The following is a 27,515-nucleotide window of genomic DNA, read 5'->3' as shown; positions in this document are numbered from 1 at the left end:
ACTCCAGCAAAATTAGATACTATACCTGGAGAAATCTGTGCCTGAAATTAATGCTGTTAAACTTTAAGCCTTGCCACAAGCTACAATCTACTGATTTTTGATGATTAAAGAGGAGTGACTCCTGCTGCTTTCAGCGTTTGAGTAACTTCTGGCATGTCACCGAAGTGTCTTGAAAGTCCAAGCACACAACCCCATCAAACTGCAAGACAGAATGGAAATTTCCACCTGAAGAAATGCTTTTTTAAAAAGAACTCTTTTGTTGGTAAGCATTTCTTTTCCTTCCTTAGCTCTGCTGATTCCAGTCCCCCAACAGCAAGGCTGTTTTCTCCCAGTTACCTCAGGGTAACTCAGAATATTGGACTTGGATGTAAACAGCCCCTGGGTGCTGGCACCTCATTTAGAGGGTGCATGACCACAGAAAAGGCACAGGAATCCCACTGTTTAGCACCCACCTCCCTGCTCCTTTCACCCCACTCCATCCTCTTCCTCATTCTAGCCAAGTTTCAGTGTCCTTCTGCTGTAATTTCTTGCTGAGCTTTCACTATCCCCAAAAACCTCAAATGTCTCTGGTTTCTTGGCAGCTGCAGAGCCCAGCCCTGTCTCTGTGGCTGTGATTTCCACCTTCTCTTTACAGTCACAACAGCAGCCTTAATATCTTCATCAAGATATGTAACATTTAAAGCCCTTCAACTTCTCATTTAAACATCTCATGAAACTACACTCAGGCCTGAGGGTGGGGAAAAGAAAAGGAAGAATACTGCTCCAATTGAAATATTAAAAAGGGACCCAACGTATGTAAAGGTCAAAACTCCCAGTGCTCTCTCTTCCAAAGGGCTGCAAATAACACTACTAAATTCTTTTCTCTGTGTAGGTAGTTTTAGGTGTCTTAAGGGTTCTCTCTGTGTCTATGGTAAGAATTATTGCTTAACAAAGAAGGGGCATCCAGAAGTTGCTCCCAAGAGAGAAACCACTTCAGTGCAAAGGAATAAATCGTAATTCATGCTCCAATACAAATAAAGACCCTGAATTAGTTCTCATGATCTCATGATCCATCTCTGAATTAGTCTCATGACCCAGAGAAATATGCAATCATCTGCAACTGTTCCTGATTTGTTTGCATTAAACTTTACCACATATGCAGACAGGAGGATCCTGCCAATCTGAAAAAATTCTACAGTTCCCTGTGCTGATGTAGGGAGGGAAACCAGTGGAGCTGGGAATGACATAAGGGGGGGCCTATTAAGCACCAGACCCCAGGGAGAATTGCTCTCTCCTGGCAACCCCTTCCCTTAGGTGGCCTTTAATTAGACGTCTCTGCTGTATCCTTACAATTCTCCATAATGTAAATGACATCTAGAAGCTTGTGAGAAGAGATGCTGACAGCTAAAATTAACAATCTGTTTCAGTCCTTGAAAGTGTTAGGTAGCATTCAGAACACACTTAATAGAAATTATATTTCATATTTTTTGTGAAAATTGCACAGCTTCATTTTACTGAGCAGAAGCCTAGGTGAGGGGACATACAACATGCCACATACAGCAAAGTAGCTATTAACCCTAAGAGTCACTGACAAAGTAATGTTCATAGTATCATGGAATGGTTTAGGTTGGAAGGGACCTCAAAGATCATCTAGATCCAGCCCCCCTGCCATGGGCAGGGACATCTCCCACCAGGCCAAGTTGCTCCAAGTCCCATCCAACCTGCCCTTGAACAGGGATGGGGCAAAATATGTAGAACACAAGTGTGACTGATCCAAAAGAAGGGTGGTTTGACTGGGGCTCACAGTGCAACTCCTACTAAATTAAAACTAAAACAATCAAGAAGTAACTGCTGAGGCTGGTACCTAAGTGGTTACACTCACCCAAGCTGCCAACTGCCACACAAGATGTATTATAAGCAAAATAAAAGCTCATTATGGATGTAATGTTGCTGTGTTTCAAACCCTGGGTAGGTCTATCCAATTCTGTCCAGAACAGCTGGCAGCAGAGTAAGGGATTATCCACAAAATTATAATTAATCTTGCATAAAGTGTTCCTGGCTAACGTAAAGAGCTGCCTTTTATTCTATTCTGTAAGACAAGAAGAGACCCAAGAATTAGATTAATGATACAAAGATTTATACTTCAGTCACAAAGACGACTCAGAAATTAAGTCCTGCCCATGAAAATCCTGGTGGCTCTTGACGTCAGAGGGCTGGACTTCCAGCCCTACCTACGTCCTGACCCAGCTGCAACATCTCTGAAACAGCAGCACTGAAGCAAAAAAAGAGAATGGAAAAGAATTCTCTTCTGGCACGGCTATAAATGTATATAGTTCAGTGAGATTGTACAGAAAGAGCCACTGCTCCCCTCAGAGTGTTTTCATCTCTACAGCCAGACACAGATTTGGGGGAGGAGGCAACAACTGAAATCACTCGCCAAGAATGAAAATAGGTGAAAACTCCCGTGGGAGAGTTCGACCATTCACCAGCCTCTTCCTCCAGTTAAAATCATGTGTTTAAATAATAATTACCAGAATTTCATGGGACATAAATTATTTGAATAAAGCCATTTCATTCTCACCAAAGTGCTGGGCAAGGCAGAACGAACAATCTGGATGTAATCTGGGGGGGAACAAGATTTCCTCTTTGGAGGATCTTTTGTTGTGTTTTAAATAACGGTCCATGCTCCTCCCTACACAAGCAGTGGCACCCCTTTCATGCCCCACCACTCCCTGGCTTTTTCTCCTCTCTCTGTGTCTTATTCAGTGATGAGCATTTCCATGTGGACAGGCTTCCAGCAGACTCTGCTCATCCTCACTCCTACTGCCCCAATGGAAAGGTGGTAGCTTTTCATCAGCCACAAAGCATGGACTGCCTGGTTTCCACGGTCCTTCAGTGAACTGCCACAGTAACCAGGTAGTAGAGGATCTGTAGCCAACTACCTAATCTTATTTTTATTTCAGTTATTATCCTTGAGGGGAGAGTATAAAGGCACTAGTTTCCACATTCTGCATCATGCAAAAATACCTTCAAGTTAATTGTAAGTGAGGAAGAAGAAATCTGGATGACTGAGACCACCGTGTCAAGCATACATATTTACTGACCCTGCCTGGAGAAGCAGGTGCCATGGTTTCCACCACAACTGCTTGAAGCAGAAGATAAAGGTATCACAGAATCACAGAACAGTTTGAGTTGGAAGGGACTTTAAATATCACCTTGTTCCAACCCCCCCTGCACAGGCAGGGACACCTCCCACCAGCCCAGGTTGCTCCAAGCCCCATCCAACCTGCCCTTCAACACTGCCAGGGATGGGGCAGCCACAGCTTCCCTGGGCAACCCGGGCCAGGGTCTCCCCACCCTCTTCTGTTCAGTATCTTCTGTTTGAACACACCACGATCCATGTCCCACAGTCGATATCACCAGGTGTGTGCCCACATTCCTGTTCCCAATGGAATCTGCCTTTGGAAGCAACTCCACATTAACAGTATTTTGGTTGCAATTTGGAGCAGCCTTGAGGAACACAAACTGGAGATTCTCAGCTGACACTGACCTGGAAGGTGCTCCTCAAATATAGCCAGGGCTCTCCAGCCCCTCCCTGGCACTCAGCTTATGGAACCCTGAGGACAAGTGTCCATGGACTGTGGTTCCTCACCAGTGTTCCTCTCCAGATTTGCTCTTTTCGAGCTTCCTCTTACTCTTCTTTGGCTGACATGGACAAAACTGGGCTGTATCAATGACAGCTTCTCCTTCAGTCATCAAGATGATAGACTTTAAAAACCAAACTAACTCAGTCTGTTGCAGAAGAATAACATTTTTTTCCCCTCACATAAAACCTAAAGAGCTGATCACAGTTTCACTACAGTTAGTCCACAGCAGATGTTGCACTCTCTCATTCAAGTAGGCCTTTTTTTTCCCCCCCTCTCTAATTAAGTATCTACATTTTAATACAAAATTCACAGATCATCTCCTTCCTCTAGAGAAAGGACTTTCATCTCCTCAGGGAGAGGGGATGCACACCATGGAGGGGCTGCTAATGAAATCCAGCTTTTTCAACAAGGCAGATGATAAATATTTAGAGCAAGGGAGCAGGAGAGATCACAGCAGCACCTCTACGTAAAAAAGGGAATAAAATGAACCATCAAAATGAGCCCACTGAAGAGACCTGGAGGATGTGGGATTTGCACAGTGTGCCCCAGAGCTCAACCAACCTGCCCAGGGAGCAGTGGCAGTGAGGATGGCAGGTCACCCTGGTGACATCTGTGACATGTTTAACACCACCACAGGGTGACCGAAAAGGGAGACGTGACCCGCGCTGCCTTACGTAACTGCAACCAATCTTTCCAGCCATTATTTTCCACTCTGACCTCTGGTTCAAAACCCCAGCTCCACGTCAGGTGACTTAGGCATTCCCAGGGAGTACGGAGGGACATTCTTTCATTGCTGCTCTGGACAAGTCTCTGTACTGTGCACTGGGTAACTTCAAGAGCAGCAGTGCACCCAGCAGAGAGGCTTTTAAGGAAAAGAACTCAGGTTGAAACAGCTCTGTGAACATTGCAGCCCTCCTTTTTCATTTCATTTTATACCTTTTTCAGCTTCTTCTCAGTGCAGGTACAGCCTTCATACCTTCCAGTTACCTCTGCCAACATACACTGAGTAAGAAAAAGGTGGGAGGCTTCGTACAACAACTTAGGGCAGCAAACATTGCTATGCAGCAGTGGCATTACCTGATGTCTTCTTTCTCTTGCTTTTATGTGGTAGAGTGAGATTTGTACTCACCTACACGCCTGCATTAAAAGAGGGGCTTGAAGTAGATAAATGAGTATTATTTTTTAAGATAAATGTTCTTTCATGTTCACTCCCGTTTACATATTACATTCTCACAGAAGCTTCCTTGATTATCTACCAGACCTCTTTTCTGAGCAGAAAGACATCCCCGTGAGGGATTTCAAGGAGTGATCTGGTCCCTTCCTACACTCCAAAGTCAAAAAAGTCTACCCTCACCCAACAAATGATTCAGGTTGAAGACCTTACAAGCCTGCCCAGGCACTGGAGTTCAGGTTCTTCAAGACAATGTTGGATGGGGCTCTGAGCAACATGGTCTGGTGGGAGGCATCCCTGCCCATGCAGGGTGTTGGATCTAGATGATCTTTAAGGTCCCTTCCAACCCAAACCACTCTATGATTCATCATCCTTCCACTTGTATGGATGCTTATACCCTGATCACCTCCCTTGCTGCAGGACTTGCTAATTACCTCTTGCCCTATCTGCAGCAGTGATGGAAAGAAGATTTCTTCTCCTGAAACTTTATGTAACTAAAAAAAGTCATGAAGCAAATAACACCAATTTTTCACCTTTCCTGATAGGCAATGTTTGATGTTTCTGCCATTTTCTTTCAGATTCTCTCAAATTCTTCCTCTTGAAGGGAGGTCCCTGAACTGGGGTTAATCCTGCTCTGAGGCTGTTTCCCCAGGCTTGTCTGATGTTCTAGTTGCCTTTCTGGCCACAGAGTACATGGAAAAGCACTGCTCAGCCAGCCAAATAGAGAGATGTGTTGCAAGAACCAGGAAATTATTATTGTAACAGATTACAATGCACAAAACAATATGCTTCTAGTGCTGCAGGCAGAAAGTATCTATCCACCCTGTTGGCCTAATATCAATAATTCAACATTAAAGCAGCTCAGCTCTTCACCAAAAGTACAGGCTTTGCAGTGGAACCATTCTTAAAGTGTGATGTCTATACACAGACCTGGCACACAGATCATAACCATGAAATTGGCTAAAAATACTCTAAAATTAATTGAACAATGATAATTGAGAAGATGGATGCAGATTAGTGAGTTACAATTTGTCTTATGACTCTTTTCTCAAGTAAACAAGGTGCAACACGGGTACCTGCTATTGTCATTGCTTATTCTGTGGCACTGAAATTCCTACAAGAAGGCAACAGTGAATCATCTGAACAGTCATGCTTCTCAGAGGGAAAAAAAAAATCATCCATGAAGTCATTTCAATTAAAAAATAAATAAACCAATAAATCTTTCATGACTCTCTGCTGCCAGAATGCCCCACCACTTTGGGGTGGGCAGCGAAGGCTCAGCAAGACTGGTCAAGGGTTTCCCCTTCTTCCTTGGTCAGAGAAGGTGACACTGGGTGTTCCACACAAGCAGCAGAGTCAGCAGCCAGTTCTGCATCAAGACAAGCCTCACCTCAACTGTTACCTGCAAATACTGCAGTTCCACCATGAGCAACAACAATGGGGTGGTCACCCCACCCAGAAGAAATGCTCTAGGCTGGCTATCAGCCAGCAGCCAATAAAAGGTCCCCAATGTGTTGTGCTCACTGACCACTAAACCAAGTCATACAAATAAGAACAACTCTTACCTGCAATATGTGTTACTTCCATTAATGAATAACTACTAACACTCAGCCACTCACAAACTTTGGACTAGCCAAATCATGGAAACATAGAATGGACTGGATTGAAAGGGACCTTGAAGATCATCCAGTTCCAACCCCCTGCATGGGCAGGGACACCTCCCACCAGCCCAGGCTGCTCCAAGCCCCATCCAACCTCCCCTTCAACACTGCCAGGGATGGGGAAGCCACAGCTTCTCTGGGCAACCTGTCCCAGGGTCTCACCACGCTCACAGTGAAGAATTTCTTCCTAATGTCCAACCTAAATCTCACCTCTTCCAGTTTAAAACCATTCCCCCTTGTCCTACTGCTAAACAACCTTAACTTCCAATTCTTATTTCAACAAGAAAATTGAAGCAATTCTAACTTTTACTCCATCTGGCCACTCCATTGAAAATTTCAGCCCTTAAAAGTTAATGCATTACCTGAAGGACTTCTGATGCTGAAAAGCAACTTGGTTTCCAAAACTCAAGATCCAGCTCCCCAAAATCCAGTGCTGCTCTGTCAGGGACTGTGGTTTTAGCTGTGGTTGTTTTATACACAGATATTTTGAGAATGGAGAAACAAAGCAGACACATTGCACTGATCCACAAGACAATACACAGCTTATTAAGGGACAAAAGACCAATTAAAATTCATAGATGAACCTAACCAGCAACTGGTGTAGCTACTGGATGCAGTCTGCAATCGCTTCAATCAGCGTGGTGCCCTGCAATGCCCTCTGCCAATAAACAAGAAAATAACAAACCCACAAGCAAAACCTGGGATGAATTCAGCTTAGAAAAGAAAATTTAATCTCTTCTCATGGATCTGATTTGTACTTTGGGATAATCTCCTCGTGGCAGCAAAACAAAACCTTCAGTGGAGGAGAAGGGGGTGGCTAAGCAGACAACATGTACTGCTCAGGTGTTCCCCAGAGGATGGTTCCCTGTTCTCCAAAGGGCCTCTCTCCATGACAGAGCTTCCCAAAAGCCCACAGTCCAGCACCCTGGGGCTTAAATCTTCGTGGAAAACACAAGAGGTGCTGGTGCACTGCAACAGCAGAGCCTTCCACAACATAAATATATCAACAGACCCTAGAAACGCCACCGCAGATCTGGAACGATGGTGCAGGAAGTGGTGGAAGGTTGGTCAGTAGTGAAGAGCCTGGTGAAACACTGGTGGTCTCACCGAGGGAAGATTCAGGCTGATCAGGCAGAAATTCCGTCTCCTTGTGTAGGAGGCAACATATGGGAGTTGTGCAAACACATGCTCCTGCAGATGCACATGTCCCAGAGCAACACGCCTCTCGCTTTCTGGGGCTTACCCTGGCTACAGAGCATTGATCTATCAATTACTGCAACCTGAAAAATGCTGCTGAGCACCCGGGGCCTCTCCTGCTGCCTTGCAGAGTCAGCTCACAGCTTCTCAGAGGACGAGGAAAGCCAGTGTCCCACCAGAGCAGGACAAGTGGTCAGACAGGGAGCAGGGACACTGCTGGGGAGGTGAAGGCAGAGAGCTGGGAGCAGTGGCAGGGAGATGGGAGTTTGTCACTTCCATCTTCTGGAATGGCCCACAAGAGAACCTCTGCTCTCCCAGCACATGGCACAGAGCAGGGCTTTGTCCTGCTGCTGGTGGCAGGGACGGTCCTGCACCTCCCCAGCCCACACTCTCTGGGGATGTACTGGGGAGGGACAGTCCCACGCAGCTCCTCTCCATCCCTGGAGCTAACAGGATGGCAGCAGAGCTGCTGCCCTCTCCCCCCTGCCCCTGGGGACCTGCCTTGAGACAGCTCCATGCCCACCAGCTGAAGCCCAGTGCTCCAGCAGCCCCACGCCTCCTCCATGTGGCTGATGACAGGCTGCTTCTCCAGACAGACAGACAGCATGGCAAGGGGCTCTTCTGGAAGACAGGACTGACACACTGCAGGGAGGGGCCTCTCAGGCTGCAGAAGCAGCAGCAGAGCTGCTTCCACACCAGAGAAGCAAACCTGACACTTCACGTACATCACATCTGGCTCTTTCCTCCTGCCACCAACCAGTCTCCCCTTACCTACATCCCTCTGGACACCGAGATCATCTGCTGCCAGCACCTGCTCCTCACTGAGCTCTAGAGTGACTAAGGACCTCACTTCCAAGTCTCCAAGGCCCTGAAACCATCCAAGCCCCCCAGGCACCCAAGCACAAACCTGAGTGGTAACTCTGCTCCTCAGGCCCAACCATGATGTTCACCGACCACGCTTCAAGCTGCGAGGTGAAGTCCCAGGGGAGCAGAGAGCCCCTTCCACTCCTGCTGCTCTCCACTGGCAGTGCAGACCAATGCCACCACTTCCCGTGGGGACACCAGGGACAACCAGCACAGCCTTGCCCCACGCAGGCTGGCATTCACACACAACGACTTGGGCTACTGCAAGTCAAACGACACGGGTGAAGAGCTACGGTCTGGGTGCTGGCATGGCACTTCTGTGCAAGCAGCAACTCAGAAACACTCAGCACAGAAAACTCCTCTCCGTCTGTCCTCAGAAGACTTAAACTTAATGACCTGAAGATTAATCTTCTGCATATAACGTAAATCCAAGGATAGCAGCAGGAGGCCCACACGTCACACCAATCAAAACGGCTCAACCCAACCGTTTCAGGAAAGGATTACTGCAGTGGAATGAAAATGAAATGTTTTACAAGCTAAATAAACCAACCAGTGCCTTCGAAAAATTTGAAGGTATGAAGATGTCTCCTGTGCTCCTAAAAATTAAATGCAAGCTTAGGAATGTGGAGTCAATATATTCCACCTCAGCTTGAACATCGATTCATCCACTCTCCGCAAGGCACAGGCTGGTAAAAACAGGAACACAAAATAGATGCTACAGCTGATTAAAACCTCAGCTAAACAAATTGTCTACAGGAAAATGCATTAGCCTGAGAGATGCAAGAACAGCAGGACACTCAGATGAAATCGCATCTTTTAGATCTTATGTCTAAAACATTAGAAATTCCCTTGTTTATCAATAAAAATGAGTAGGATAGGGACAGTCCAGGCCTAGAAAAGCAAGCACAGGGGTGACACCTGAAACTACAGCCTGTGCTGTGGAGAAACTAGATAGGTTTGGGAGGAAACAGAAAGCATAAAAGGCCCCATGGGTTTGTATAAAGAAAGATTAAAATTAAAAAAAGAGTCATCTTTTAGGCACATTATAGCTAATATAGTTATGCTGATTGTCAACATTTGTTTCCAGGTATTAATACAAAAAGGAAAACATATTAGAGTGGTAAAAGATAAAAGCACTGCTAGGAATAATGGGATGAAATGCAGAAATCAAGAGTAGGCTATTAGAAGCTTCTAGACCACATATTTACCAAATACAAATGAAATGAAGTAGCTGAAGCTCTGACACAAAGGACAATTTACTCTAGACCAGCAGGACTACTCATCTGTGTACTCCAGAGCAGGGCAGGTTATCAGAACAGGAATCCTGCACCTTTAGGGCAGGATGTGTGCTGCAGAAGCTCCTCTCACCCTGTAGACAACAAGCACAGAGTATGCTGAGGGCACCATCAGAGCCTTGCTGAGCTTGTGCAGAAGACAATTATAGAATCCCAGAATTATTCGGGTTGGGAGAGACCTTAAAGACCATCTAGTCCCAACCCCCTGCATGGGCAGGGACACCTCCCACCAGCCCAGGCTGCTCCAAGCCCTATCCAACCTGCCCTTCAACACTGCCAGGATGGGGCAGCCACAGCTTCCCTGGGCAACCTGTGCCAGGGTCTCACCACCTCCTTGGTGAAGAATTTCCTCCTAATGTCTAGGGATGAAGGAGGGGCAAGGAAAGGTGGGCAAAGAAGGTCATTCCCCTTCATCAGGGGCAAGAAAGGGCAATGCCCAGTAACAAACCAATCATCATTGGGTACATACAAAATACAATTAAACATGGACTAAACATTCAAAAATAGAATAAAAGTTATTATGCTAAATCCATCCATATTTGTTTTGCTCACATGTTCTGTAAACTAGAGGCATTTCTCATCAGTTTGGATTCACAGACTTTGGGGGTGAGGAGAAGGAAGACCTCATTAGTGGCAGGGCTAAACAAATACCTCTGAGTTACTTTGTAGCTTCTTAATTATTTTATTTGTACAATATCTATAAGTCCTATTTAACATAAATACCAAGCTGTAGAGAAAGTTAAGGGATTATTTTCAAACAATTTTGTGATCCTGGAAGGTGCCTTAGGACTAAAAACGATGAAAAAGTAAAGAGTCTTAAAATGAAAATAGGAGCTTGTTCCATGAGACCTGTGGCAATTTTTCAATAAAGGCATAATCTCATGGAAAATTTATTTGTAATATTTATTGAACAGGAATGGTTGCATTAGGTACCCATTATTCATATGTGCTCAGATCTTCCTTTGGTCTGTATTGTCTCCTGCTCACCAAGACCTTACCAAAGTGAGCATCATTTCCAGCAGCACAATAGACATGCCAGTAATACTGATAAAAACCCTAAAAGTGCAGAGAGTTTGATCCAATTTGGGGTACCCAGCCAGAGAATGAGGAGAGTCTCCATGTGCAGGATTTTCCCCTCTTTCCTCCAATTTCAGCCTCTGGGAGCTCTGCAGCTCATCAGCATCAAACCAAACACCTCTGAAACACGAGGACTCCAAACCCTGACCCAGAAGTGAAAAAAGAAAAGCCTAAAAGCAAATAACCCCTAAAAAGATTCTCTTCCTTACCCATACAACATGGTTAGTTGAATACCTTTGTCACAAGGGGTGACTAAAAATAGCTGCAAACCCTTGTAACCCAGTAGTCTTCCACCTGAGCACTGCAGCCAAGGCTCCTCCTTGGTATGCCCCCTTATATCACACTTATTAAGCACTAAGAAGTTTTTAATCTTGGTTATTCCTTTCAGATGAGTCATTACCAGAATATTTTATTGCCTTTCTGAAATGATTAACTGTAGTGACCTTTTCAAAATTTGGAAGGATCTTTTCTGCATGCTAAGTGATACCACAATGGCTTAATTTAAATTACAGCACAAAACCAATCTACCTAAATAGTCTCTGTCAACAATTAATTTAACATTTAGAAAGTCAAATACAAACACGTAGTCAGTGGCAGGTCTGTTTTTAATTCATCTGCCCTTTTTAATATCCTGCTTGAGGCAAGAATTATTGGTGAGAAAGCCAGTCACAGCTATGGTATCAATTTTACTCAGTGCACAAAGCCCAGACTCACTTCAGCTCCAAGAAGCTGCAGAGATCTATTTTCCAACACCACAAAATTCTCCCTATTACAGTTTCCTGGCTCCTAGATCCTAACAGACCCCATGAGCCCAATGAAAGACCAGATCACTATAAAAACAAGAACAAAATCTGAAATCTCTATTGCCTCTTTCACAGACTCACGCAGGACAGAAGTATACAAATAAATGCATGAAACTGTTCCTCAAAACCACAACTGTGCCAGCACCTAGCAACAAAAGTTACTTGAAGGAGATGTCTGCCACAGGAAAAGGCCAACTGGAAGATCCTGAACAGCTCTGAACCTTTAAGTGATGGCTGCTATTTCTTTTCATTAAGTTAAAATGACCTGTAATTTTTGTGAACAGCTCTCCCTTGGTGTAGGCTGATCTACTCAATTCTTACAAGCTCCAGGATTCCCAACTCAGGGCCTTTATGATGAATGTGGAATATCAGATAATTGCCTAGACGAGGGTCACACTGAAACGAAAAATAAAAGTTATTTCCAACTGCAACATGCTGCTGTTTTCAGAAAGTTCTCTATTGCTTTAAACCCTAAATACCTTCAAAACGCATCTGCTTGGGAAGGTGACGTGTCACAGGGCACTGTGCTGCAAGTCTGAAATTCTGTATTTGGCTTTGAAATCCAAAATTTAGATTTCTGAAAATGTAGATCAAGAGATCCAGGGTAAAAATAGGCCATTTACAGCTCAGAAAAGCAGCTGTATTAATGTTTGCTGTTCTCAGCAGTGTCAAAGTATTCTTGAACATTAACACCGCCGCTTTAATTCTTGCCTCTGTTTGAGATTTACATTTATCCCACCTATCTCCTTTTAACCTTTATCTGTGGTAATTGTTTTTGTTAAGTCTTGTTAATTAAGGCTGCAAGCTCATCAGGGAAACATCCTCCCCTTTGTTTTCCAGTTCCCTATCATGCCTGGCAAGAGCACAGCATCAAAAATGCATTAGACACTTGGTTCAACAAAACCATCACACAGAACTGCACGATACTGACACAATGGCCTGAAGCCCACCCATGGGCTTATATTGAAGTGATTCTGCTCATATAACTTGGTGTTTTATTAATATAATTGGCTTGTTGCTTCCGGTGAAAGATTTTAATATTGACTATTAAAAAATAAATCCATCTATTGGAATGAAATCACTGTCTCTCTCAGCCAAGAGCTGATGCCTGTCAAAGGTTCCTGGGCTTACCACAGCATCCCCTCCCACCACACTAACCTCCCAGTCTGGCTGTTGTTTAGCTAAATGCTGTGTATTTCTTCTCTTTGTTTAAGGCCCTGAAAGTTGGCTTTTAGTCTGTATGACAGGGTTCATAAATTAGTGACCCTGAATTATTCATTAGATATTTAACCAAATGCTCTACAAAGCCCCTACTTGCTGGAAATCTAACAAAACCACATTATTTAGTGTATTTTTATCTATATAGCACTAAATGCTACCTTTTTTTTTTTTTCCCCAAAAAAAGATTCCTTAAGGCATCACTAGCTTTTACCTTCAGTGATACCATGATAAAAGGCAGATTTAATAATCTGTTTCAGTTTCTTATCTTCCCTTTCCTTGAACCATTAACAGAAGTGAAAGCAAAAATGTAACTCAGCTTGTTATCTTTGCAAAACCAAATTCATTGGACAGGCTATTATTTGCCTCAGGCAATGCCATTTCAAGTTTGTATCACCACTACCCAGAACCATTCAGCTGACAAAGAAAAAAAATTGGGATTTGACAATGTCTGCTGCCACTCACTCACAACGAGCAATTGCTCTTTCACCAAGAAATCAGTTTCCACCCCAGTACATTTGAATGTACTCTGGTGTTTATTACACAGAAAATATTTTCCCTCCAGTCTTGATATAATTTGAATTTATTTCTCTCTACTTCCATAACACATTTACCAAAGAAATCAGAAATTAACCGAGACTTTTCTTCTGAGACCAATTTTATCTTTAACAACTAGGAAATTAGATTTTTAGCAGTGAAATACGATGTTTGTGGGGATGAGAATCACTGAAAAAAAAAGAAAAACAAACACCAAACGAACCAAACAGCTAAATATCTGGGACTGCAACCTCCATGCTGACTGCTCCAGTTGTCACCAGCCTGGGGGGGCAAGTTGTCCTCCTGTTGGCAGCATTTTCATCAGAGACAGCTTCAAAACTCAAAGCTGTGCTCCTGGTTTTGCAGATTTTGACTGGTATGACAAACAAATTGCACCACTTGGAGATCTGTGAATATTTGCCTCATATTGTCATGCACTCAACCTTAAACGAGCTTTTAAATCATCAGCCCTATGTATTTTGTAGCTCACTTCCACTGACACTCATTACTGACACAGTTAATAACACAACCCTGAATAGTGGGGTTCACCAACTTCTGCCACATTGTCTTGCTTCACCTCCTGTCCCTTCAGCACAGAAGCAGGATCATGGCTTCTTAATTTTAATGTTCTTTTGAGATGTATCTGATGAGTGAGGACGAGTCAACTAACAGAAGGTCTGATATCTGAGTCTGGATGATGAGAGGTCCAGTGACAGAGCTGATGGCAAGTGAGTGATCCCAAGGAGGATGGACAGGGATCCTCTGACACAGAAACACAACTGTCATCTCATGCCACAGGGACAGTTTGTAATTCCTTCCACCTCTATTATTATAGAATAGATCCATGACCTTAATTCACAATATTTTTCCAATTTCACTTGGTGAGAATTAGCATCAATTTAAGTCCTTTTCATTCATTCTCACTTATTTTAATCAGCCATTAAAATCGAAACCATTTCTCAAGTCCACCTTGAGGCTGTTTGGAGAAAGTTGGCTGTCAAATATTGTTAGTGCTTAGTAGTATGTGAACCCCAAACAACACAAATATGCTCTGAACACAATAAAACAACCTATTGGGAAATATTTCCAGCCTACAGAACAGAGTCCTGGCATTTTTTCCTTAGCTTTCTGTGGACTCCTGGTTTACAAAATCTGAGTAAATGAAATTCCAGTCCAAAGTATGAAGACTATTCTAAAAAATTGTAAGAAATAAATCCAATGCTCTCCAAGCACAACTGAAGAACATTGACACTCAGCACACAACAAGCTGACCAACTGAGAGCAGTTACAACTTGTTTCTAAAATTGTTTTCAGTGTAAAATAACAACTGACAAGTACAAGACAAAGGGTAATAATTGTCGGGGGGGGCATGCAGTGCATCCAAATTGTGAATGCACACAGCTAAGCACCAGCTTCTTTCTAGGCTAGGATGCAAAAATAGCAAAGCCTGACATTTAAACATTTTTCTCGTTCCTTATGGAGGCAGGTTTTGAGTACAGTAGAGAGATTTGCATCAACCCCTTCTTGAAAACAGGGCAAAGACTGAGGTCTTAGGGATTATAGGAAGGTGGTTTTGAGATCATTAGATGATCTCTAGAGGTCCCTTCCAACTCTGACAATTCTGAGCAGCAGCAGCAGCAGCAGCTGGGGATGGCAGCATGGCTGGAGTGGCACAGCACCCAGGCAGCTCCAGCCAGGTCTGACGGCTGGGACACAGCAGAGACACTGCTCCCTTCAGCACCCTGTACCATCCAGGATGCACAACAGGGATGCAGGGAGCTCTAGAGTCACGACAGCCTCAGGAAATCAAGCCCTTGTGAAAGTGCTCCTGATTGCAATAACAGAACACTTATGGAAAATGAGCCTCCTTCAAGGTTACTTGCCTCACTGGGGTTTTATACCAATATTCTGATTTCCTACCCATCTAGCTTCCTCCAGACAGGACAAAATAAGGCAAATGGGCTGAGAACCTCTTCAGTGAGCACTCGTGTGTTCACATACAGGGATGAGACCCTCAGCTGAGCACACACTTGTGTCCTCCCAGTCACTCAGGCAGCAGCAGCCGCGGCGCGAGGCTCCCGCAGCGCCAGGCCAGCCCCCCGTGGGCACGGGGGCAGCTCCAGCCGTGGAGCAGAGCAGCAGCCTGGCTGTGTGTCAGAGGAAATGCTGCTCTCACTCAGTCTACTCGTACCCAGGGCCACTCGGCTGCTGTTTCTGTTTCTGGGAAAGCTGCAGCATGAGCAGTCTGTGGTAGAAACGGGAGCACGTTCCGGGTTGTGAGGTAAGGGAATCCCACGGAAATCTGTACGCCCAGAGGAGTAAAATCTACTCACTGAAGGTGGTCTGAAGCTGCAGGAAGAGATGTCAATAGAGACAGAGATCTAAGTCAGAAAAGTCATCTGACCTCCTCTGTACTTTTAGCATGTCCATGGGAAAACACCAACATTATGATATACATCTACAATACAGGGCAGAGAAGGAACCCCAAGCCACAGAATCGTTGTGGTTGGAAAAGACCTTCAAGATCATCAAGTTACCCCAGCCCTGCCAAGGCCACCACTAACCCATGTCCCTCAGCACCCCATCTACATGGCTTAGAAATCCCTCCAGGGATGGGGACTCCACCACTTCCCAGGGCAGCCCTGTCCAGCATTTCAGGCCCTGGACAAAGTGCCTGGGCAGAGCTACAGCACTGAGCCACCAGAAGCAGATGGTTGCATAAAGCTCTCCAGCATAGCTCCTCAACAACATGGACCTGCAGGGGTTAAGCAAATATTTCTGGCAGAGTACACTGCCTAAGCCTCTTAAAAGCAAATGCTATTGCTAAGAAAAATAATGGGAATTTGAATTTTTAGGATAAAACAATTTTTTGAAGACAAGGTAGCACTAGGAACAGAAGTGTCTCACATTGGGAACATTGCTTATTTTCCCAGAAGTTTTACTATGAATAGCAGCAGGATCTGGATTTACTTGGTTTTACTTTCTTAGGCAGGTAAATGAGTCCCCACGTTGCTTTCTGCAACATTTGAACAGTAATAGCCCACATATATGGCTGTGAGTCTCCAGGAAATACACATTCTAATCTCTTAAGGATGGTTTAATGAAGATGTGGAAGCTGGCACTGAATTTTAACAGGAGATGGCTGTATGCCAAGCACCTTCAGGCTGGCAGGGTCTTCATTCACAACCCCTTGCAGATCCAAAGACCCCAGATGCACTAAGTGTGTAGGCTATTAACCTCAGGTCCTCACCTGAGAGGAACAGGTAAAGCTTCCCCCAAAGCCTGAATCCGAGGGGAGTTTGAGAAGGGATGGCCAGATTTGGAAGACTGAGAAGGCAGCTGGCTCAGGTCTTCAAAGCCTTGCCTTTTCCAACAGCATTGGGCTTTAATTCCAGCAGCTGGCTCTCAGAGCTGGGACTGCCTAGGGACACTCTGATGTGCTGGTGACAACCAGTGATCCTGTCAATTAGAATTGATGCAAGGTCATCTGGAAATTGTTCCCCCATGGGATTAGGGTGCTGTCCAGCTCCTCCTGCCCTTCTCTGTCCAGCCCTTCTTTCTCTCCCATTCTCTCCTTTGCCTTGGCCCTGTTTTCCTTGTCAACCTCTTCTTGAGCTCCCACAGGTCATATTTGAGTGTTTTTCACTCTTTCCCCATCCCCCTCAGAAAAAAATAGAAAGTAATCCACAGATAAGCAAGAGGATTGCTTATCCAAGCAATACAGAATAGGGTGGTTTTGTCTTGTCATTTCCATCACTCTTTTCTCCCTAGCTTGACTTTTTTGTTTAAGAAAGGGAAGCACTGCAGTACATACCAGCTGACAAACAGAACTCCAGTCTTAACTGGATGATTAAGTCTAGGATAAAAATTCACTTTAAACAATAACACAGCATTTTACTTAGTACACCATCTTGAGGAGCAAAGATCTGAAAACGCCCTCAACCAACAAGGACCAAATGCCTTCTGATCAGTGCTGAGCTCCCTTAGGCCTCATTTCTCTGCCATGAACTTCAAAACGTCTGGGGCTCAGTACACGTTCAGATCCTCCAATTACCTCTGGGAACAATGAATCCCATAAAATGGAAGAGCTAATTCTGCATTATGTTCTTAGAAGTAAACTTTTCCTCTAACCTAATGAAGTTGTCCATCATGATGCAATTATCCGCTTACCTACAAGGTCAGCAGGGTTCATTAAAGCCCTTTGAAACAAAGTAGCAGCACAAAATGTTTCCTCATTTTCTGGTAGCTCTGTAGATGGCCCCCAATATAATGAGAATGTAGCAGCAACTGCTCATTTACCAACTATATTCTGCACATTTCAAGACCATCCAGTTAATATGATCCTGTGGTGAAAGCTACACCTCGATATCCTAAACGGAGGTAATTGCTGAAATGCTTTTGTTGCACTTGCTCTTTGTCAGCCTGTATCAGTGTAAAAGCTGTGTCTGAGCTGGGAGAAAAATCAATCCATTTTTGTTTTCTTTTACTGATAAGATGAGATTAATGTCTCCTCATTTCAGGAGGTATGCTTGCAGCTGGTACAGTCTGCTTGCTTCTCCATGCCAACCTCTAGACAGCTCCCCACGTCAGAAATCAATAAGACAGGAGCCCAAGAAGTTACCAAACCAAGGCAAATGTGCAACAAAAAGGAAATTACTCAGGATGCAGGAATCTACCTGCAGTACTTTTTTACTCAGATTAAGACTCCTTCTCTGAGGTCTGCATCGTGATGCAACACACACACCTGCACTGTGAAAAAGTGTCGTCTCAGCACTACCTGAGCCACATAATGCTGGACAAATGGAGCTGCTGGAACTGCAACAAAACCTCTTTCTCCAAACAAGTACAGCTTGACTCAGGGCAAATTGATAAAAGGGTTCTGATTTAATTCCCTTAACTGCTGTGCAGATGCTTTGCCTTCATAGCATTTACATCTGCTGTGCAGAAAGGTGTAATAAATTGCTCTATCATGATAAAACATAACCTGCTGGCTTAGAAAAAAAAGAACAGAAGGCTTTTTAAAAATGTTACAGTGAACATCTACAGGTAAGTTTCCTTCTAGTGAGTGCAGCCATCCTAATTCGACCCAGAAAAGTTCTCCTCTTCTGGTCCAAACATGTTCTATGCAGTAGCAAAGTAGGCAGCTTCCTCATATGTAGCAGATTATTATGGCAAGAACAACAAAAAAATACATTAAAAAAACCCTGTCCCCAGTGCTTTCTCTGCCAGTGCCAGGATGCCAGCTGCTGCTGCTGCTGAGATAAAGGGGTGGTGGGTCTGCCTGGCAGCAGGGTCAGTCAGCCCAGCCCCTGCAGTTGGAACCCCCTTGTCTCACTCCTGCCCCGTCTCTGAAGTGACAGAAACCTCCTTGCACTGCTGGGAAGGTTTGAAACAGGGTTTTTTTCATACTCTGATGTTGATGGCAACGTCAAAAATACCTCCAGCTGGCCGTTTTTGGTCCTTCAGCACTGCCCCCTCCTCCTACCTGTATCTTTTCTCCCTCCTCAACTCATTTAACAGCTAACTTGAACCTACAGACCTTGTCAGCCTCTTGACTCCAAGTTCTTGAATTTACCTCAACCAGTTTTAGTGGAAAGAGTCAAAACTCAAAACAATCTTGGTCAAACTTGATTCCTACTTAAGTGCACCATCCTAGCAACATGGCAAATGTGAATATACTATAGTGTACCATACCACAAGGAAGGTCTATATTTAACCAAGAGATACGAGTAGATAGATCAAGTGTTTCATCCAACACAAAAAAGTTGGGCTTTTTTTTTTTTACCAGACAGTACAGTAAAAAGGCAAGAAGTGAATTATAAGGTGTAAGGAACAACATGGATCCAAACACTTCCATCCTAGGCAACATCTTCTGACACTGGGTAAAATCATAGCAAGCCATGAGCAGAGCTCAGGGCTGTTTTTTTACATTTTGTGTGCCAGATCCATTCCAGTAGCCCTGTAGAAAATGGAGAGTAGGTGTAATTTTCATGCTGTAACTTCCCAAATCTGCTCTCTTCTTTCTACATCTCCAAACCTACGTTTGCAAATCTATCCATCTCAGGATCAGCATCTTCTGTGGCACTTCTTGAACTCACCTCTGCCAAGAACATCAACCATCTTTTAATCTGAACCAATCTTTGACTGCTGCAGAATGCCCATACTATCATCCTTGTGGAAGATTCTACAGGGGCTTGTAGCGAGAGGACAAGGGATAATGGATTAAAACTGGAAGAGGGGAGATTTAGTTTGGACAGTAGGAAGAAATCCTTCACTATGAGGGCGGTGAGACCCTGGCCCAGGTTGCCCAGAGAAGCTGTGGCTGCCCCATCCCTGGCAGTGTTGAAGGGCAGGTTGGATGGGGCTTGGAGCAGCCTGGGCTGGTGGGAGGTGTCCCTGCCCATACAGGGGGGTTGGGACTGGGTGGCCTTTAAAGTTCCTTCCAACCCAAACCATTTTATGATTCAATGAAACCAAACTGGTCAAAGTACCCCCAGACTCACACCGTGCCACACAGAAACACACCATCAGTGTGGAACCAGTGTGATGTTCTCCTAACGTAATGCCAGGTCAGACAAGGAAAACATGGAGAACACTGAGGAAAGCTAGCTGTGGTTACTCAGAAACAAAAAAGTTGAAAAAGACAAAAAAACCCCACACTAACAGACCAGGTAATGTACAGATCTGCAGTGAAACTATCACATAAGCTGCATGGCAGACACACGGGTGGTTTATCAGCCTATCCTGGCAAGCAGCTTGACTACATAAGAAGTGTACCTCCTGGAAACACACAGCCCAAATCTGGAGATGCTGTCACAATGGCAAGTCTCACACACCAACAGAGATAAATGCAGCACTCAAGCTTCCTTAAGAGAGGCACAGAAAATAGTCCCTGTCAAGCCTGTGTGTGAGCTGGAGGTCAGGGATTCTCTAGGCAGGTCTCAGCCACCACAGAAACTCATGAAATGCCTCTGAAGCAGCATTCCTCATAGATTAGCACACTGTAATCATGAAAAATGTAAAGGTATTACAAATTCCAGAAACAGTGTTCATTTCTCTGAGGGAACCAACTCTCTTCCTCTCCCCCCCTCTCAGAGAAATGGCTGAACGCCTCCAAATCAAACTATCATTAATGTACTCATCTGCTGTATTCTGCTTAAACCTTTCAACAGTTAGTGAGTATTCTACCATGTTTTCCCACTTAAGTGTTTGGGGACTGAAAGAGGTTTCTCCTTTCTACCCCTCACAGTTGTAGACAGGGTTTAGAGGCAAGATACACAGTCAGAACAGATGTAAAGATTACGCAGCTGGTTCTGTGTTTGTTGCATGTTCTATTTCTGCTGTTGGAAGAGTTCTTCCCTTCCCACCTTCATATCCTTTGGAATCCTTCCTGCCACTTGCTGGAACTCTCCTCAGGACAGATGGGAGAACATATTCAAGAGGAACCTCCTTTTCCCCCCCCTCTCCTTTTCCCTACTCACTTCAGTTAGTTTCTTCTAAAAGTTTTAGTAGATAAAGGGGCAACACAGTGTGTCCAGTGCCTGCCCCAGTTCAAAACAGGAACTCCAGAAAGCCAGAGAACCATCCCATTGGGCTTGAGAGGCTTCAGATCACACCAACAATCAGTGAGAAACCCAAACAGACCAGCTCATGGAAATAAAGACAAGTGTGTTATACAGTGCTGGAACTATGGAGATGCATCCTGCCATACATGGGCCCCAAAGCTCATCATATGGTACTTTCAGGGAGAGATGTCAGAGCCCAGCTTTGTCTCCAAAGCCAAAGCCAGTTCCTTCAGCCTAAGTATTGGATGAAGGTGACCAGGAAGTCTCAGATGAGGGACGCTGGGTGGCTGGGGTGCCACACAAGGCAGAGGCCACCTCACCACAGTTGGATGTGGTAGAGCTTGGTGCTGAAAGGTACTCCAACCACTCCTGGGTCCCACCAGGGGCCCCAGTACACCACCCAAGGTCTGTCCTGCCACTTGTACACCTCACCCCAACACGACCAAATGACTGGAGAAATTAATGGATCTTACAAACTTCGGTTTCCCTCAGCAATTCCAAGAACACACTCTCAGAAACCTGAACTTTCTGAAGCCCTATTCCAAGCGTGGGTTGCCTCAAGGTGAGTCTCTTATTGGGTTCTAGAAGAACAACGATCAGAAAGCAAAACAAAACGTGACATCTTTTGATAGCTTTGATTTGCCTACAGTACATTGTGCAGCTTCAAGCAATTAAACTGATCAGCTGTTATTCACCACTCAAATGCTACCCCCTGACTGGATTGTGCCATACTATTTAACTGACTGAATTCCACCACTGAAGATCAGTGTGTAATGAAAACAGATCATGTTTCGAAAAACTACAGCTAGGATGGGATTTACATTTTACATCACATTTTAAAAAGGCAAATGTGTGTCTGTATTTTAGTTGGATTGAAGGATAGCCAAAAGGGAAAACACAGCAAGATTTCCTGGGATACCATTTCTGGTCTGTTCTTTAAACTATAACACAGGTATAAAAACAGAACAGGCTTACATCCCCTGAAATAACAAAAGATAAACGTGAATTGATTTGGAAGAAAACCCACTAAAAGTTGTAGCTAAAAGATGACAAACATCATGTACCAGAAATCACTTCATTATAAAACCCGTGCTCATCACACAGCACAGCCAAGGACTGTCTGTACATTAAGAAACTAAGAGGTCTAGTTTGTATAAATATTGAAGAATTATTTATAACCTCAAATATAAATAAATCTGCATTATAAGCAGCAGAGTGCACTTAGAAAATATCTAGAATGGAAGACACTCAGGATCTTGCAAGACATTGCTGAGAAGGACCTTGCTTTGGGTGTATTCCCAGTGATACCAACAGCATTACTTGGCAGAAATAAGATGGCAGACCTGTAGAAGATAAAAGCTGTTTCTAAAACTATCATTTTGAAAGTCCTCAGGACCAAGAAGCAAAGTATCTCCTTGTCTTCTGGAGATGCTGTCCTCTCTCCAGTGACTGCAGTGGAACCTCAATGACCAGGATGATTTGTAAAATGCGGATGGCCACCAACAGGCATGGAGTCATGTCAGCTGCTGCCTGCTCTTTTCCTTACAAAAGCCCCAAAATGTAATTGATAGAAAGGGAACTATCAGAAAGGAAGATCTAGGATATGGGCTTTTAGCATCTCCAGGACAGAAACCACAGGTGCAAGAAAAGAAGAATGAGACTTGTAGATTCAGGGGGGGGGGGGAGGGGAAGACCAAAGGCTCAAGCATTTCTGTACTGCCATTTTATATGAACGAGGCATTTGAAGGCTGGACACAGCAACAGCAGCCAGGGCAAACTGTTCAAGGGGTTTGGAGCAGGAAGGGATCAGCTTGACAGATGTCTGAAGGCAACTCTGTTGACAGGTTGGTCATGTACTGTCAGGAGAACCAGCTCCTGAGGCAGCACAGAAGCATCTGAGTCATGGCTTTATTTAAAAAAAAAACAAAACACAACCTGAAATTTTGTTTTCCTTTTTTTTGGATAAGATCTGATGACAGGATATTGGAGAAGACTGATGATGACAAAGATTTCATAAGCATAATCAGGAGAAAGTAGTGGAAATGTATTCAGTTACAAAAGAAGAAAAATGCCCAGAAAAGGCAATCGGATTAAAGAGCAAAGGAGAAGAGCAAGGAAGAAAAACAAGGGGCAGGAAAAGGTAAACAGATGATTCAAGTAACAACACTAGCAATGATGATAAAGGTGGTGAAAGATCCTAATTTAACACGCCACTAATTCCAAAAACTGAGCAATTTGGCTATTTCCAAGGCTATGAAATTTACAGATTACGTGATAGTCAACTGCAGGAATTAATTTCCTTACTTAGTGTTGCTCTGTAGTTGGTATTTCTTGGACATTTACTCCAGAGGTAACTCCTTTGCTACCTAGCCGCTTCTCCCCAGCTTAGCACACCAGAGCACCTTATGTAAGTGGCATTTTTGCTTAGCCCAGGTGATGTTTTCATGCACTGCACAACAAATTTACCACTAAGAAGCAAATTCAGTTCCCCAGCTGGAAGCACAGCACCTACACCACACATGCAGGCAGCTGTGAAGACATTCTAAAGCAACGTTGCATCACACTTAAATAGTTTTAATTCCCTCCTGTTTTATTATCAGCTCAAGCAAATTGAATATATGTCTGGAAACCTGTCCTTGCAAGGGTGACTTGCTCGGTTTCTGCAATGGTTTACATCTTGTCTAAGGTTAAAACAGTTTTGTGCTTCACAGCCATCTGATATTGAAAACTTTCTAAAAAGGGAAAGAGTCTGAGAACCTTCTATCATCCCATGAAAGAAATGAACCCAGAGTAATCCCACCTCCTTTACAAACTGATTCCAGGAGGATGATTTGTTACATCTATAAATATATGCATATATATACTTATTTTTTGTCCATCAAACAACACAGATACCCTGTGATGAGTCTGACCACACTCCCAGCAGCACCATCATGCCACAGCATTTCTCAAAACATGCCAGTGGGGGTAAGATAAGCAACACCCCACTGCTTCACCGCTGAGAGATCTGACAGATGTTCAAGGGAATTAATGTGTAAAAACCTAAATACTACTGAGTGCAACCAATTAAAATGCTAGAAGAAGCTAAAGCACACATGGAATCCCTTACAGCATGTAACCAGTTTGGGTGGCTGTTATTACTGCCTGGATTAAAAAGCAAAAACCATGCAGAAAGTCTGATTCTACAGTTCCTGTTTGACCTGAACACTGCTACACCCCAAATACATTCCATACCATGTTTTAAAAAAATAAATTAGATGTCAGTTATCTCAGTTCTACTCAGTACAATCTCCTGGTATCAAAGTTCAGCTTTTCCTCTTATTTTTCTTACTGTTTAACTGCACAGAACAAGTGTAAGAACTACTAATCCAACCTAAGCAAGTATTTAGTAATTCACTTCAGAAGTCAAATCACCTCAGAAATATTTCAGCTCAACTCAGATAACCCCTTTTTAAAATAATGTCCTTTTTTTAGAAGTCTCAGACAAGAATGGGTATTTTAGATAGCCCAAAGCACCTGGCTCATCTGGACACACACAGGATAGCCTCATCCTCTCCCCCCTGCTTCAACCCATGGAATGGGAAGGTAGTGGATATGGCTACATGTGAGCAGGCTTTAAAAATATTCACTTCACTGGAAGTTTCCTGGTTTAATTCCCACAATCAACCAGTGCATCTTTATAGAGACTTTTCAAATTTAAAAGGTGGACCATACAAAACCCATAGAGAGTAAAATTAGAAAATGAACCATGGATTTTTCCCACGTTATATCTTTTGATTACTGTTTATGGCATGGTTTAACCAGGATAACTGACCGTCAGAGGCAGCTCAGAATTACCTGATGGCATGCAAATGGACTATCTGGAGTTAGTGACTTGAAAGAAGCAAAAAGAAGACTCTTAGCTGAAGTTCCACTGAAAAAAATGGCTGGAAAAAAGGGATATCTGTAACCAGCAAAAACTACTTAAAAGCCCCTCACAGTGAAGTTAAAACCCTTTCTAGCATTTAACTCTGAACCGCCAGGTCTGCACTGTGTTGTCATCTGTGGTCAGAGCTGACAGGGGCAGAGAAAAAATTATGTCTTGAAGGTTCTGAAGGGAATTCCTGTGCTCTGCCTACACCAGCATCCCACCTGGGAACGTTACAGGCTGCTGCTTTGCTGGACAGAGATTACCCACAGCACACACGAGTAACAGGCTGGATTCCTTCTGGAAAACAGAACCTGACTGACAATTTTCATTAAACACAGGTCGGGTGCCTCCTGCTCTGCTCATGACACACTTGCAGGGAGGACCCTGAATGAATTTCAGCTCCTTTTCCCCTGGTCAAACCCCAGCTACCCAGACTGTGTTGGAAACCCACACGGATGCCCAGCAGACCTTACCACGTATGTGCCACCGTGAAGCGACGACGCTGGCGGATGCTTTTATTCACCAGCAACTTTCTGAAAAAGCACGGAGAGTTCCTGGGTGAACTGCGAGGAGAAATTTTGGGAGACGTAGGTCTGTTCCCAGACAGCTTGGGGAGCTCCAGCTCTAAATGCATCTGTTCTTTGAAAGTCCTGATGTAGATCTCCGACTCCGGAGTAGCCAGTTCCCTAGAAGAATCTTTTGCTGTCATAGCTCAGACGCGATGTGAGCTCTCACCATTCAGCACACGGAACAAAAACACATCACGCAGGCACCGCCGCCGATGAAAACCGCTGATAAATCGGCAGAGCTCGCCCCGCTCATTCACAAGGCTGGGCTCCAAATGGAAAGGCTGCCTGAAGCAACAGCAGCAGAAATCGAAGGATGATAAGCCAGGCCTGTCAGAAACCCCTTTATCAGCCCAGCTCTCCCTCTGAAAATGCGCCAAAGTGTTTCTGTGTCAGCAGCCTCCAGCCTGCCAGCTACACACCGACGCACGCCGGAGCCATTCAGCCCTGCACACCAGCTCATGAAAAATTCATAAGACCCAGCTCCCGATCGATCCCTCTCCTACAGCAGTTTGGCTTTACACACTGAGCAGAAAAACCAGTGGATCTTCCAGCGTGCTCTAATAAAATCAAGGAATTCCCTGGTCTGTGGCAAGCCAAGGAGCCCGATTCATTCAGGCCTAGGTATGTAACAAAAAGGTCTTCATTCAGAATTAGTTGCACCCCTGCTGCAGTAGCTCCACCCATGGCACGCTTATTGGCTCAATCTTATTTTGACAACTGGACTCTGCTCAGCTCTGCCCGGTGTTATGAGTGTGTTGGATTCTCATGAAATGTTAATGACCCATCTAACAGCCCGACATGGTTCCTGGGCATTGCTGAGCACACCCCAGGCACAGCCAGAGGGACCCCGGGGATGGCAGCGGCACCGGCTCCGACAGAGACGAGCGCAGCGCTCGGGGTGGGCTGGGAATAAAAGGTTTGGTAGGAACAAAAAGGAAAGCAAGGAATAATGATCTGCTAGAACAAAGCGTGCGAGAATGCACGCTCCACTGGCACAGCTGAATGCTGCTGGAGCTGCCTGCTTTGGTGTCCTGGGATCTACAGCTGGTGGAAGGGCAAAAGCACTGCTGGACACCGGAGGAGCTGGAACAGGGAAACACTAAAGGCTGGGGGACCTGGCACCCCCCTGCAAAGAGACTGGAAATGAATTCAAATTCCTTTGAGCAATTAATGTATTTAGAAACACATGCAAAAAAAAAAAAACACCCGAGATTTGCTCTGGACATAAACAACCTCTGCACATGCAAGGTGAATAAAAACAATAACCCAGGGAAAAAAGTTAAAGGCAAGATCTGATGTTGATAGGAGGAGCATAATAAATACTACAGGGAATGGCAGAGCATCTCTTTAACTGGTCAAAAGCAGGAGACTCTTGGGTGCAAATACAATTCCTTTTAAAGGAGGAGGAGAAAGGAAAGAGTATCTGCAGGCAGCCTACAGTGAAAATGCTGTGATCTGCACACAAGAGAGTGATTGCATAGCCCAGGCATCAATTACACAACAAATCCCCACCAGTCCCAACACATTCCAGAGATCCCAAAACACTTGACACAAACATTCACGTGCTCTCCTCAGCTTCAAGCACAAGACTTGCTACAGGGAGCTTCCCTATGGCAGAGACTATAGTTACCACATATCCTACCTGACCTGCTGCTGTGCTCTTCACCACTAAAAAAATAATAATAATGTGAAAGTAAAAAGTCCTGCCTGAGCCTCACCTAAAGATACTGGAAATTGCAGTGCTATCTGATCCTGAGAGGTTCCCACAGCAGCAGCACAGGAACATTTAATGCTTTAGGAATTATGACGTCTTACAGTCTGATCTGTTACTGTGCATCACGACTGTACTGACAGGCAGGGAAAGACAAAGGGAAGCTGGAGAGCTCAGCTGCATGAGAGCTAAAATCCACATAAATGCTTAGAAACTGGAATTCCAAAATAAATTTTAAAAAAAGAAAATAAGAAAAAAAACCAACACAACACTTTCTAACTCGCCGGGGAAGCAAGAAATGGTACTGGAGG

The 27,515-nt window shown here is 44.3% G+C and overlaps 1 protein-coding gene across 2 annotated transcripts in view; it reads right to left on the bottom strand.

Moving 5' to 3' along the window:
* Positions 1-27,515, bottom strand: part of PDE4B (phosphodiesterase 4B) — a 202,054-nt gene that overhangs the window by 133,437 nt on the left and 41,102 nt on the right. The window contains exon 1 of one of the 2 annotated variants that reach the window (XM_051625508.1): positions 25,398-25,739. The exons of the other annotated variant lie outside the window; for it this stretch is intronic. Within the exon in view, the coding sequence (XP_051481468.1) occupies positions 25,398-25,633 (236 nt within the window). The 5' untranslated portion in view covers positions 25,634-25,739. Of the gene's footprint in view, positions 1-25,397; positions 25,740-27,515 lie in introns of those variants that run through there. 2 annotated transcript variants of the gene reach the window in all.

This window comes from Apus apus, chromosome 7, assembly GCF_020740795.1.
Source record: "Apus apus isolate bApuApu2 chromosome 7, bApuApu2.pri.cur, whole genome shotgun sequence".
NCBI classification, from domain to species: Eukaryota; Metazoa; Chordata; class Aves; order Apodiformes; family Apodidae; genus Apus; species Apus apus.
This window is presented reverse-complemented; position numbering and strand designations above follow the sequence as displayed.